The sequence below is a fragment of the Mesoplodon mirus genome, assembly GCF_964341445.2.
Source record: "Mesoplodon mirus genome assembly, chromosome: 5".
Lineage (NCBI taxonomy): Eukaryota > Metazoa > Chordata > Mammalia > Artiodactyla > Ziphiidae > Mesoplodon > Mesoplodon mirus.
The window spans coordinates 148,238,112-148,252,114 of NC_138980.1; the positions used below are offsets into that span (position 1 = coordinate 148,238,112).

General features: G+C 38.0%; 1 protein-coding gene across 5 annotated transcripts in view; it reads right to left on the reverse strand.

Moving 5' to 3' along the window:
- The window catches only part of NNT (nicotinamide nucleotide transhydrogenase), a 97,564-nt gene that overhangs the window by 47,583 nt on the left and 35,978 nt on the right, over positions 1 to 14,003 (reverse strand). For all 5 annotated transcript variants that reach the window (XM_082622349.1, XM_082622347.1, XM_082622346.1 and 2 more), the window contains 3 exons: positions 1,250 to 1,383; positions 776 to 967; positions 67 to 220 (listed from right to left, as the gene is read on the reverse strand). In XM_082622349.1, coding sequence (XP_082478475.1) covers positions 67 to 220; positions 776 to 967; positions 1,250 to 1,383 — 480 coding nt within the window. The remainder of the gene's footprint in view (positions 1 to 66; positions 221 to 775; positions 968 to 1,249; positions 1,384 to 14,003) is intronic.

The following is a 14,003-nucleotide window of genomic DNA, read 5'->3' on the forward strand; positions in this document are numbered from 1 at the left end:
ACAATTAATACATTACTCCCAAAATTCAAAGAATTTGGACTAAATCTTCATAGATGGGACCCTCACCTGCTGTATATACAGAAGCTGATGTCACCGTCTTCCTGAAGGGTGTGATAGTAGCTGCTTTTTCAGCCTCCAGCTCAGCCACTGTCCTCTGTTTTACTGGGGCACCTTGAGGAATATTTTTCGGTGTGGGAGCAGGGAAGATCACTTCGCCATCCTAACAGAAATTAGAAAAATAGCACTTTTGAAAGTCAATCCAGCATTCAGTCAATCCAGTGTTGGGGAAAAACTCTTCTTTGAAAAAGAATTTTAAATAAATATAGAAATTCACATAATTTATAATATCACTTTATATAAATATATAACACACATGTATATAAATATATAATGTCTGTGTCATGCATACACACATAGATGTACAATTAGTATGTGTATAGAACATATAAGGAAGAATAAAGAACAAACTTAAAAGCAGATAGGTGGAGGGGAATATTTACTTTTTACTTTATTCAATTCTGGGTTTTTTGTCTGTTTTTTTGTTTCTGTTTTTCAAAAGCAATGCATATTTTAGGTGAGTCACACATGTATATAAATCTTGCAATATTTTTCTTTAAACTGTTCTACATTTTTAAACAACTTTTATTGGCATAAACCCAACACATCGATACTTTATTAGAATATATCCCAATTCCAAAATAGGATCGTTCCGTAAACAAAAATCCTAAAACAAATGTATAATGAAAACACAGGAGAAACAGATCTCTTTACTTACCTTCATCACTACAGTTCCTCTAATGACGTGACCCATTGTACCAAAGTCAAAGTCATCTTTCACTTCAAAATAAAAATTGTCTTTGTCAGAGCTGATGGCCTTCAGGAGCTTGGTGACGTTGTTGGAATACAGGGTGCTGGCCTGAGTGGCCATTCGGCTGGGAAGGTCTGTGTAGCCTATGTGAGTAATCCCCTAAACAAACAAAAATACAGTCAGAAAGGTCTGTTACTAAATGCCCATATTCTTTCTAGGACAGTTCTCAGTCAAGGTTAAGTTCTGAAATTACAAATCTTTATAAATATACACACACACTCACAAATACATGTTTCAAAAGGAGCTTTAAATGTGACTATTTTTAAGTTTAGAAAATTTCAGGCCTCAGTTTCTCTAAATATTTAAAGCAATAAACACCCTCTCACAAATCACTAAAGATATAGGAACAGGTTCATAGATAGAGGAAGCTTTGTGCTGTACCTTATGAACATAAAGTTCTCCTGGCTTGGTGGTTTCAAAGTTTCCGCCAGCCTCAGCAGCTAAATCCACAACAACTGAACCTTCCTTCATGGACTCGATCATTTCTTTATTAAACAAAACGGGAGCTTTTTTGCCTAATAAAACCAAAGAAAACAGTACAAATTACATGGTAATTTCTTAAAACTTTATATTCTAATGATTACAGTAGTCTCTGAGTACCCAGGAATTTAACATCTGAAAATTTAACTCTTTCAAAGAGACCCCCTGAAGTTCATAACACAGGTGAGACTGGTCAGTCTCCTAAGGAAGAAATAGGATGAGTGGGAGGGAGCCGCTTAGCCAGAGAGCAAGCCTTGTCATTTGCTAAGCATGGAAATTTCAGCTAGCACTGCTCTTCCCAACTGGTTTACACACTGTACCACTCATGAAGAGATCAACATTTTGTCTGTTTTGTTTTAAATGCATAATAAATAAGCTAGTAAGGAAACTATGTGCACCCAAATTGGATGATTCATAAAGATCACAAATGTCAAGGGAACATTCAATAGTAATCTATGAATTACAAAATAGAGTATTTCCAATCATCTTAACCAATGTCACCAGATTTTCCCACATGTTGTATTAATCTACCTTAACTTAACACAGGATAACTTCAAGGAGAGACAGGGAAGTGCCATGAAATGAAAACAGTAGGATACGATAACTCCAAAAAATCTTAGGAACCACTCATACATTTTTATTCCCACTCAACAACTATTTATTCAGCACCTCTGGTGAGTCGAGCTCCATGCCTGGTGCTGGGAATTTACTGGTTGATAAACAGAAAAGATCCCTGTTCTCATGGAGCCTGCCTCTCATGAGATATTTCACATTTTATAATAAATCGTTTACTAACTCTTACATAGAGGATAAAGCAGCAAACATAAGGATTTTTCAAGCTAACATAAATTAATATGTTCAACAGGGGTCCACACTGTGGGTATAATACCTTGTTCAAGTTTCATAAAACAGTGTAAATATCTAAGCCAAAAGAAAAAGGAAATAAGCTTGCGAGATTGGCCACAGGAAAGCAGAGAATTAATAGCCTAATTATCTTTTTTTCTTCTTTTGAAAGTTTTCAACTCTGTGTCTACAGAATATTAGTAAAAGCACTGTCAGTTTTATAAATGGAAATCAATTCAAAGTAAAATTTGCATGATAATAATCTGCTTTTCAATCTACTTGACTGGAATATATGTGATTCAAAAAAGAAAAATAACCTTTTTTTGTAGCACATGTGAAAAACAAAGTTGTAAAGATATGTGTGGGTGTACCTCCTTTCTCAATGCAAACCTTATACTTCCAAGATCAAGTCCAACTCCTAAGCCTCCTATTACCAAAGGCCTTTCTCCCCGGGCTGAAGCACTCTTCTTAGCATTTCTTCTCACTACTGCCCCACTGGACCTTCTGCTCCAGCCACAATGGTTTGTTAGAGAAGCTCTGGTTCTATCTTCTGAGTCTCCATGAAAAAGAGCAAGAATGAGGAGATCTTTTCCCAAAGACAACACCCTTTAGTCCTGGTAGTTTCGCCACTTCTCAAAATTCTCTGGAATTACGTATTCCTTTCCTCTACCCTCCCGCACTGTAGTCCACCAAATGTATCTTGAATATTTAAACTTGACTCGAGCATGAGAATTTGGGGATGCAAACAACATACATCTGAGGACTCGTCCCAAAATAAAGGTCATGCTGACCAGCACTGCAGTGATTCAAAGCTCTGGATGATGTGGCTGCATCCACATAAAGTGGCAAATTTAAAGGGCTAACCTGTACTTTGCAGGTATTTACTGTCATCACCACCCACCCCCAGCCCTTGTCCAGAGCCTCTTCGTTATTAACCAGACTCTCGTTTGTCACAGCCTTTCCTCCCACCTTACTTGTACCCTCCAGTCTTAGGTCGACGTGCCTTAAGCTACTCTTTTGGCTATAACCAATTTGGATCCAGGTGCAACCCCTTTGAATTCTAACCACACCAACTTTACGACCATCAACCTCACAAATTTGATTTGGCATCTAACTAATTTCTCCTGCCCTAGAAATTCTGGATTCCTTCTTCCTTCTGAGATATCTATAGCTATAGATCAGACCCTGCATCTGTAATGCTGCCCACTTTATAAGACGTCAAGTGGCCAAAACCATTTAGGCTCCCTAGAAAACATCTGATGTACCACCTATTTCTCTTCTTTGGTTTTACTTATTCAACCTTCACAAAACAATTCTGCAGTGGCTGACACAACACACACACACACACACACGTGTGTCATAACAGAGATAACAGGTGTTCCGTCCATATTATCACTCTGAAATTCAACCACTTTTGAAAGGATAGCATTTTCTTTCACATAACAGTATTTTACTTAGTACATAGCCAAATAACTGGAGGGTAAGTTAAAAAAATATACTTAAGTTACAGAGGAATGTTTAAAAGACATGGAATTATTACAAGTAAAAGCACACAACGAAACAGTATGTATAGGATGTTCCCATTCAGTAAAAAAAATTTACATATACATATGTATGAATGTTTCAAGTACGTGTGTGTATAGATACACACACACACACAAAATATTACATATACAATATAGTTCCTAGCAAATTCTATAGAGTATAATGTTTAACAATATCAGGACGTCTTTGAGTAGTAAGACTAAGAATAATTTATTTCCTTCTTTGTGCTTTTTCTTATCTCCCAAGTGTTCTAGCAGAGCTTGTTTTAATGTTATACTTTTAAAAATTCAATAAGGGCTACAGGGAATACAATGATGAATATAACAGTGCAGCTGCCTTTAAGAACTCACATGTGGATTAATTTTTTGAAAATTCTGAAAAGTGAAGAAATGCAAATTAAAAACAGAAGAGGGGAAGAAAGGGAGCCAAAAGAGGAGCAGAGTAGCATATAAAAGTTCCAAATGAGCAAATTCTCAAAAGATTAGGTCAAGGGAGGGAAAGACTGAGAAGGAAATTTCAAAATACTATCTTACCCTGATGGCCTACTATGATAAAAATGTAAGGTAAGTGTGGCGTCACAAAATGAAAGGAACAAAAGGAACAAGATGAAACAACAAAAGGACAATAAGCTAGGAAGGAACAAAAGGAATAAGCTAGGTTTTGGGGGAAAAAAACTACCCAAACCTAATATCTTACTTCAAACTAAACTCTGAACTCTATAGGTCAGAATTAATTATAAAAGAAAAAAATCAACCCATAAAGAAAAGAAAAAAAGGAAAAACTTGGTGACTATCTCTCCTGTCTTTGGATTGAAAAGTACTTCCTAAATTTACAGCAATGGGAAAAATTACAAAGGAAAATGTCAATAGGCTTAAATATGAAAAAGGTATGTATTACTATCCTCAAAAAAATAAACATGACAAAAAATTAATATAATAAAAATCTCACAGAAATTTAAATAAAAACAAAACACTAAGATCCTAATTGATAAATGAACAGCAAATACAAATGGCCAATTCAAAGAGAATGGTAACAACCAAGTGAAAAAAGTTCACCCTCAGTAAGACTAAAAGAAATGTGAGTACAAAGAGTGAGATACATTTTTGCCCTCAAACTGAAAGAGTCAACAAAATCCAAATACCTCTGAAATGAAACAATTAGATGGAAAATCTACTAATGAGATTATGAACTGTATAATCTTTCAACAAAGCATAGTAGATCAAGTGTGTATCAACAGGCCAAAAATATTGATATTCATTCATCCAGTAATTCTACTTCTAAGGTTTGATTAATCCTGGGGAAATAAATGAAAATACAGATACAAGAATAAAGCAGAAAAAAAATGTTAGAACATTATTTTTAATTGACAAAAACTGGAAATAAATGAAAAGGCTAACTTTGGGAGAACAGTTAAATAAAATACAGCACATTCAAACAAGAAAATTCCACAAACCATTAAAATATATTTGCGAAGAGTTCTTAATGACTTATTATGTTAAGGGAGAAAACTTATGATATAATAATATTAAGTGGAGAAAGTAAGAAAGGTATTTTATCTTCATCTAACATGATAAAAATGCATGGAAAAAAGGCTGAAAGAAAATGGTAAAATGTTAAAAGAGTATTTTTCACTGAGTAGAAGGATCACAAATGATCTTTATTTTCTGCTTTGTACTTTACTGCATTTCCAACAAAAGTCACATACTATTTTTATAAAAATAGATAAACAGATAAAGCATAAAGTTTTAAAATTTCCCCCTTTAAGCTGAGGACAGAGATTAAAGAGTTGCACTAGAAAAATTAAAATAACTTAGAAATGCCCTTAACCAGTCTGTTAACTTACCAATTGAAAACACTGCACTCAAATTCCTCTGCCCTCCCTGCTACAGCAAAGGAAGCTACACAGTTAGGACAGCCTTTCAAAGAGTGAATCCAAACACTTATACAGGCAGACAGAAACATAACTAAGGATGGATAACAGACAGGAAGATGTGCACAGATTTTTTTATAATATATAACATAGAAAAGAATATATCCAATGTTTAGAGATGTCCCATATAGAGATGTCCCATAATTACCCCAGTGACAGCCCTGTGCAGATCCTTGACACAAGGATAAAAGATCAAATGAGCATATCAGGTGTTTCAAGACAGGACTGTAGAAGGCAGAAGAGTTAATAAAAGAAGGCAGATAAGAGGTATTATTTTAGAGGCACAATTGGGCTTTCCCCTTTTGACTGCTCATGTCTGTTAATTTTATCATTTATCTGCAAAAGATGAGATATACAAAAAGACCAAGACTGCTACATCTCTTCAAACCACCCTCCCCCAAAAACCACTGATTGAAAAAATTAACAAGGAGAAAAAAAAAATTTTAATATATTTCCTGGCACAATACAAACTGTGGGTGAAAGATGTTCAACTTCATGAAATATTTCTTGGTTCTTTATGGTTCATGGACATTAAGTTCCTGCTAAGATTACTCAGTTCCCTCCCAGTTGGGAGTTTATTTCCATACTTTTGCCAAGACAGTGGTAGGACATCATGCACTCACAGTCATCATTCAAGGATTCATCCATTCATTGACTCAAGTAATAACTTAGTGCCTACCATGTGCAGGCTAGATGGGGAAGGAAAGCTTTACTTACAGCTCTAAGGTCTAATAGTTTAGGACTGAAAGAGGTTGTATTCAAAGATTAGTGAACATTTTTATTAGGAGAATAGCTAAGATACTTATAGCACTCATCTAAAAGATTTAATTATAGTTTCCCAATTGGATGGCCATTATTTGGGGTGAGTAGAGGTGCCATAGATTAGTGTAAGGCATCCTTGAATCTCTGTGTGCACCCAGAACTGAAAATAGACAGAAAAAAAATGTCTCACACATGTGCACTGTTTCTAGACGTATGTATGTATGGCTGTGATTCACACAAAGTTATTCTGAAATGTGACTGAATTCATAGTATCTTTTCATACTCATATGTTTTCTCATTAAATGAATACTAAGATGCAGTTTTTAAAGTAGTAAATTCAAAAATTTCTAGAAAACAATTACTTCTTTCTAAAAATAGCTTTAACAACTTAACACTATGCAGCAAAAGAATATACCCCTGGACTCTCTACAACAGTAAATTAAAAAAAGAGAGATTTGGCTTAAACTAAATCTCAACAGCTAAAGATTTCCTGGAAAGTTTTGAAATATATTATACCTCTCTGAATAAATCAGGCCTAACCTGATCATCTGAAATCGATAAATTCTCAGATTCTATCTTACTGGAAAAAGAATCAAGCCCTCACAAACAACTTTAATCACACACACAAAAAAAAAAAGAAAGAAAAGAAAGAAAGAAAGAAGGAAGGAAGAAGGAAAGAAAGAAAAATTAATAGGAGAACACTAAAAATATTAAGAACAACAAGACACCAAGATGAAAAAGGCTTACCACAAAATTTTACAATAATTCCAAAGAGCATTTAGCATTATTTACTGGAATTATTCAATGGCATTTAATCAGACGGGGAAATTCCTAACTTCCTGGTCTGTAAGGCATCAAATTAAGCAGGCTCAAGAAAAATTTTCTGGGCTTCCCTGGTGGCTCAACTGCTAAGAATCCACCTGCCAATTCAGGGAACACGGGTTCGAGCCCTGGTCTGGAAAGATCCCACGTGCCGTGGAGCAACTAAGCCCATGCGCTACAACTACTGAGCCTGTGCTCTAGAGCCCACGAGCCACAACTACTGAAGCCCGTGCACCTAGAGCCCGTGCTCCACAACAAGAGAAGCCACCGCAATGAGAAGCCTGTGCACTGCAACGCAGAGCAGCCCCTGCTCGCCGCAACTAGAGAAAGCCCGCAAGCAGCAACGAAGACCCAATGCAGCCAAAAATAAATAAATAAATAAATAAATTTATAAAAACAAAGCAAATAGAAAAACCTTCTGCTTTAACAAGAACATGGTATATTTAACAGTATAGTAATAAGGAGATTAATAATATAAATTATAGAATATGTCTCCAAACCAAAATAGATTTCTCATGAACAAGTACTATAAATAAAAGGATAATTTTTAATGTAACACAATACTATATATTGACTACATGAAAAACAGAACATGCAAAAATGTTCTGAACTTTAGTATTTATACAGAAAGAAATGTCATTCTAAGCATACAATTTTATACTGAGCACTAGTGTTTATCCAGCATCCTCTTGTCACTACTCTGATTTCCATTTTCTCCAAACAGTCCATGAGCTTCAGGAGAAATGACCTGAAACTACTCCAGAGGCAGGCCTGGCTGGCCTAAGGGTAATCTCAGCACCTACTGAAGACCAGTTCAGAAATCCAGGTGTAAGCTGAGGGGCATCTCATTGCCCTGCCTACATGGATTGGTTCAGAGTGGGGATGTAACCCAGTCAAGGCCAATAAGAATGGGGGAAAGTGTGCTAAGGGATTGTGAAAAAGAAGTTCCCTTGCTCTTCAAGAGGGAGCCATCAGAATGGCTTGCCTTGCCCTCTGGATGTGTGCTGCGCACAGTGGAGGCCTGCCTCTGCTCCTGACCATGAAACCAACTCAGAGAGCGCAGAGCTAAAAGAGGACAAAGCGGCACAGCAGGGCCCCGACGCACACCTACCCAGCTATAACTGGCTTCCTTCACCTACGCAACCCAGCAAATCTCCTTTCTTGTTTAAGGCAGACTGTGTTGGAATTTCTGCTTCTGGCAGCCAAAGGCACCCTAATTGATACACACCAAAGGCTCTTTTGGAATAACAAAATCATAGATGGGGTTAAAATATTCAGTCTTTTTTTTTTTTTAACACATTCCTATTCTTTATGATAGTCTACTTCTTTCTTTCCTTCCTTCCTTCCTTCCTTCCTTCCTTCCTTCCTTCCTTCCTTCCTTCCTTCCTTCCTTCCTTCCTTTCTTTCTTTCTTTCTTTCTTTCTTTCTTTCTTTCTTTCTTTCTTTCTTTCTTTCTTTCTTTCTTTCTTTCTTTCTTTCTTTATGGTTGCGTTGGGTCTTGTTTGCTGCACGCGGGCTTCCTCTAGTTGCGGTGAGCGGGGGCTACTCTTCGTTGTGATGCACGGGCTTCTCATTGCGGTGGCTTCTCCTGTTGTGGAGCATGGGCTCTAGGCACGCGGGCTTCAGTAGTTGTGGCTCATGGGCTCTAGAGCGCAGGCTCAGTAGTTGTAGCACACGGTCTTAGTTGCTCCGTGGCATGTGGCATCTTCCCGGACCAGGGCTCGAACCTGTGTCCCCTGCATTGGCAGGCGGATTCTTAGCAATTGCGCCACCAGGGAAGTCCACAATATTGAGTCTTAAACTATAAAAATGTTACAGATAAGGACAAAAGGCTTTTTATACATATATGTACACATATGAGAAAACGTGATAATTGGTTATGTAATAGATTGGATGTGGCAAAAAACTGCTGAACATTTGACCCACTGATCTAATAAGTCTCTGATTCTGCCAGCACCGTGGTGCACAGAGCAACACACGGATACAATCCCTCCATCTCTGTTATCACTAGAGAGGCTACAGATAGCTTTGTTCATGAACATAAAGGGATTCTGACCCAAGCTTAACCAGTCAAGCTTTATATGTGAGCACTATTCAGGGCACTGTCTCTGTTCTAGATAAAACTAGAACTAGATAAAACTCTGAACTAGATAAAAAATTTCTCTGCCTAATTAATTATTTGTATAAGGAACCAGAGAGAAAGCCAGGTGGCAAAAACTTGACTGTTACAAATTGGATGCCTTGAGATATTTCTAAATGTAATACGTAGGAAATATGATTAGTCAACAGCATGTTTTAGCAGATAAGAGAAATCCTTAAAGATCTATTTAAAGAAGAAACCTAAACACAAGCCTTTACCTAATAATTAAAGAATATATTTATAAAAATTTTTTGAGGATTACCTCAATAATTTACCTGCCATAGCTGCAAAATTCTGTATAGATAAAAATCAAAATCAGTCAAGGCTTTACCATGGCTTCATAAGCTATAGGAATTCTCAAAAAATGGAAAACAACCTACCAAACCTAAATGGTAACATTAAAAGGAAACATATATTATATAATATACATTATATATATATATATATATATATATATATAAAATACATTAACTAATACTCTTATATAAATTATAACATTCTTTGTTTTCCCTCCAATACATGTTTAGATGTACATTAGCTACCAATCCTTAAAAAATTAATGAATATTTATTATACATTTGTTTGTAAAATAATTAGGAGGTTATTTTTAAAAGAGAAATAATGCTGTTTATTTCATTTTCCATGTCAGAAAACTTAGGTCAGGGGACTTCCCTGGTGGTGCAGAGGTTAAGAATCCACCTGCCAATGCAGGAGACACGGGTTCGATCCCTGGTCTAGGAAGATCCCACATGCCAAGAAGCAACTAAGCCCGTGCGCCACAATGACTGAGCCTGCACTCTAGAGCCCACGAGTCACAACTACTGAGCCCGCGTGCCACAACTACTGAATTCCACATGCCTAGAGCCTGTGCTCTGCAACAAGAGAAGCCACCGCAACTAGAACACGTGCACTGCAGCGAAGAGTAACCCCTGCTCACCACAACTAGAGAAAGCCCGCGCGCAGCAACAAAGACCCAATGCAGCCAAAAATAAATAAAATTTTTAAAAAAAACTTAGGTCAGAATGAGATTGACAGAAAAGCCTTAATGAAACGAATATCTTCAGAAAAGTCAGATAAAAAGCAAGTTAAGCCATGGTTTTCCACAGTGAAATCCATGCTAGATTGCCATCTAATGGCAATGCTTTTGTAACTTCATGAGTATGTACGTAAGCCTGATGATTTCAGAGAACGTCTTTGACATGCCACATAATGCTCAAGAATGTCTGGACTTTCTATTGCAACAGTCAATAAGCTTTTCAGTTTGGATACCATTTGCAAGACCAAGCATCACCAATGGAAGACAGGTGATTATGCTAATGCTCTATGTGCCAGGCCCTACACTGGGCTTTTTGCTTCATGTAGTCCTCAAAACAACTCTGCAAGATAAAAAGGTTTATTTCCTTTTCAGAAATGAGGAATCTGAGGTTCAGAGAGCCACAGCTGTTAAGCAGTTGAACTGGAATTTGAGTCTACTCTATCTGGTTCTAAATCCATGATCTGATTGCCAATGAATGGATTAAACATAAGCAGATAAAATTAAAAACTGGGAAAGAAGAAAGAAGCTTTTAGCTCTTCATCAAAATCCACATTTGTTATGGGCTGAATTGTGTCCCCAGAAAAATTCACATGTTGAAACCCTAACCCCCAGTAACTCAGAATATGACTATATTTAGAGACAGAGTCTTTAAAGAGATGATTACATTACATGAGGCCATCAGGGTGGGCCCTAATCCAATCTGACTGGTATCCTTAAAACAAGAGAAAATGTGGACACCAAAAAGGACACCAAGACCATGTGAGGACACAGCAAGAAGAGGTCCTCTACAAGCCCAGGAGAGAAGGCTCAAAAGAAACCAAACCTGCCAACACCTTGATCTTGTACTTCCAGGCTCCAGACTGTGAGAAAATACATTTCTGTCATTTAAGCTCCCCAGTCTGTGAGATTTTGTTATGGCACCCTTAGCAAACTCATACAATGTTCTCTTATTCCTGGGGGCCCAGTTAGACAACAATTCCCAGCCTCCTTCATAGTCAGGTTTGGCCATGTGACTAGGTCTTTAGCAGAAGAAATGTGAGCAGGGGTGGTGTATGCTACTTCTGGGCATCCCATGCACACTCCTCCATGGCCCTTTACCTCTAGCTGGCTGGAACAGAGACAGTGCCCTGAGTGACCTTCACAGCCTCATAATGATGAGGACAACATTTTTGTACCTGAATCCCCAGAGGACCACCTGAAGAAAAGCTGCCCTCCAAGGTGTCAACCACCTATTACTGTTAACTGAGCAAGAAGTGAATTTCTATAATGTCTGAGCTTTTGGGTGAATTTGTTTTAGCAGCTAGACCATCCTAACTAATACTGAGACATAAGAAAGTATAGAGAAAGTGGAAATAAGGAAGAACAGACATGCCCATGGTGGAAAGTGCTGGTTGTAGCTGTAACTCTATTGGGTGCTGTTTCACCAGAGACAGGACAGCCTCGGCCTCCACATCCTTTTCAACTCAGGGACTGCCAGAGAGGGAAGCACAGTGCTTTCCAATCTTGCAACATACTTTGGGAGAAATAACAGACCAAACCAGAAGATAATTCTGTGCCATAAATCTTCCTACCAGGGTATTTGTTAAATTTGGCCCAGTCACTCACTAAATGTGCTCAAACACACTCTAAATAGTCAAGATTGATAAATGACGATGGAAAACTCCACAGTTTTGGCATCTTCCTCTTGATGACAAGTTGCCCTGTCCCTGTTGAAAGCTACCAAGAGGTGTATAGACAGCCTGTGGTTACCAACCCTTGATGTTGCAACATTTAAGTATTTTTCTCTGTCCTTCAAAATTCTCAAAACAAATGAAACTCTGTACAAGAAATATTATAAAATTCCATACAATCATACAATGCATTTAAAGGAGGAGAGGGATGGTAGATGAATCAGATTAGTCAGTAAAAGAAAGTTAAATCACTCAAAAAAAGTTGAAAATCCCTGATCTATCACTGTCCTGTAAGACCACAATGTTTACAGAATGAAAAGAACAATCTGAAAAATAAAGCTTTACTTTAGGGAAAGACCTTGTGTAGTCATCAAAACAACATTATCTTTGTGGAATTTCACAAACGAAGAGTATATACTGCTGTATCAATTATTCCCTTGCCTAAAAGAACAAGTGTGAAAATCACTATGGAAAGTTACTCTTTGGTACTATATTTCTACTCCATATGAAAGATGGCTTCAAAGAGACGGGCAGCATCCAATGTTGATTTTCCAGGAGACTGTGAGATCCCTCAGGTTTGGTCTCATATGTGTAAGGCCCTTGAATATCAAGGGAAAACACCCCCTCCCAGTTCTCCAGAGTCATGCAAAATTGCCACAAAGCTCCTTTGATGGGTGTATACTATAGACCCTATCTGATATAGATAAAAATAAAAAGGACTGTTACCCTAATCTGGATCATACCTAAAAAGAGGCCCAAGGATATATGGCCTAAGGGATCATAATTTATAATCAAGCAATGAATATCTTCCCTCCTGGCTGATAGGACACTTTCTAACTCCTGAACAGACCTTCCCACTACTTCCTAATTCTATCTCCTGAGAAGCCTAGCTCAACACCTCAAACTGCAAACGTGGCAAGTGTCCTACTTTTGAAAATTTAAGAAAGCTAGCTTCCCAGTCTTAAATTAGCCTCTGCAGTATTCCTATCCAAGAGTGTTCTTTCTTTCCTTGGATAGCACCAGAAAAATAAAAGGGATTGTACCAACTGAGAACTAAGGAAGGAACCCACATTAGCTCAGGAACCTCTGCTGAGCCACAGCTGTATACAAGGCTCCCTGGTAAGCACCCTCGTGGCAGAGATGAGAAAGGGCAACTAAAGGGCAGTGAGACTGAGAACTACTGGAATCTGAGGCACAGGCAAATGCTATGAATGCAGAAGAAAGAGTATTTACTACGGAGCAGGAGACGGCAGGAACTCTGGAGAAACTACTGAGCTCAGTAGGACTTCAAAAGGCAGGGAATGAAGACAGAGACCTACTAGAGAATGGACTTGAGGACACGGGGAGGGGGAAGGGTAAGCTGGGACGAAGTGGGAGAGTGGCATGGGCTTATATATATTATAAGTAAATGTAAAATAGATAGCTAGTGGGAAGCAGGCAAATAGCACAGGGAGATCAGCTCGGTGCTTTGTGACCACCTAGAGGGGTGGGATAGGGAGGGTGGGAGGGAAGGAGATGCAAGAGGGAAGAGATATGGGAACATATGTATAACTGATTCACGTTGTTATAAGGCAGAAACTAACACACCATCGTAAATCAATTATACTCCAATAAAGATGTTAAAAAAAACAAACAAAAAAAAAGGCAGGGAAGGGCAAGGACAGCATTCCAAAGAGAAGGAACGATATGTGCAAGGCCTGGAAGTCCTTGGCCTCCTTGTGGAGATAATAGCAGCGAGCACGACTGAAATCGGGCCCAGAGAGCAAGACATGAGTTTCACATGAGATCAATCAGGACTAGAAACTGAAAGGCAAGAAATACCTTACCAAAGGGTGCAAAATTTAGAACACAGGTAAGGGTGGGGCGGGGAGGGAGGGGAGGTGATCCAATCCTGAGGACTTTAGATG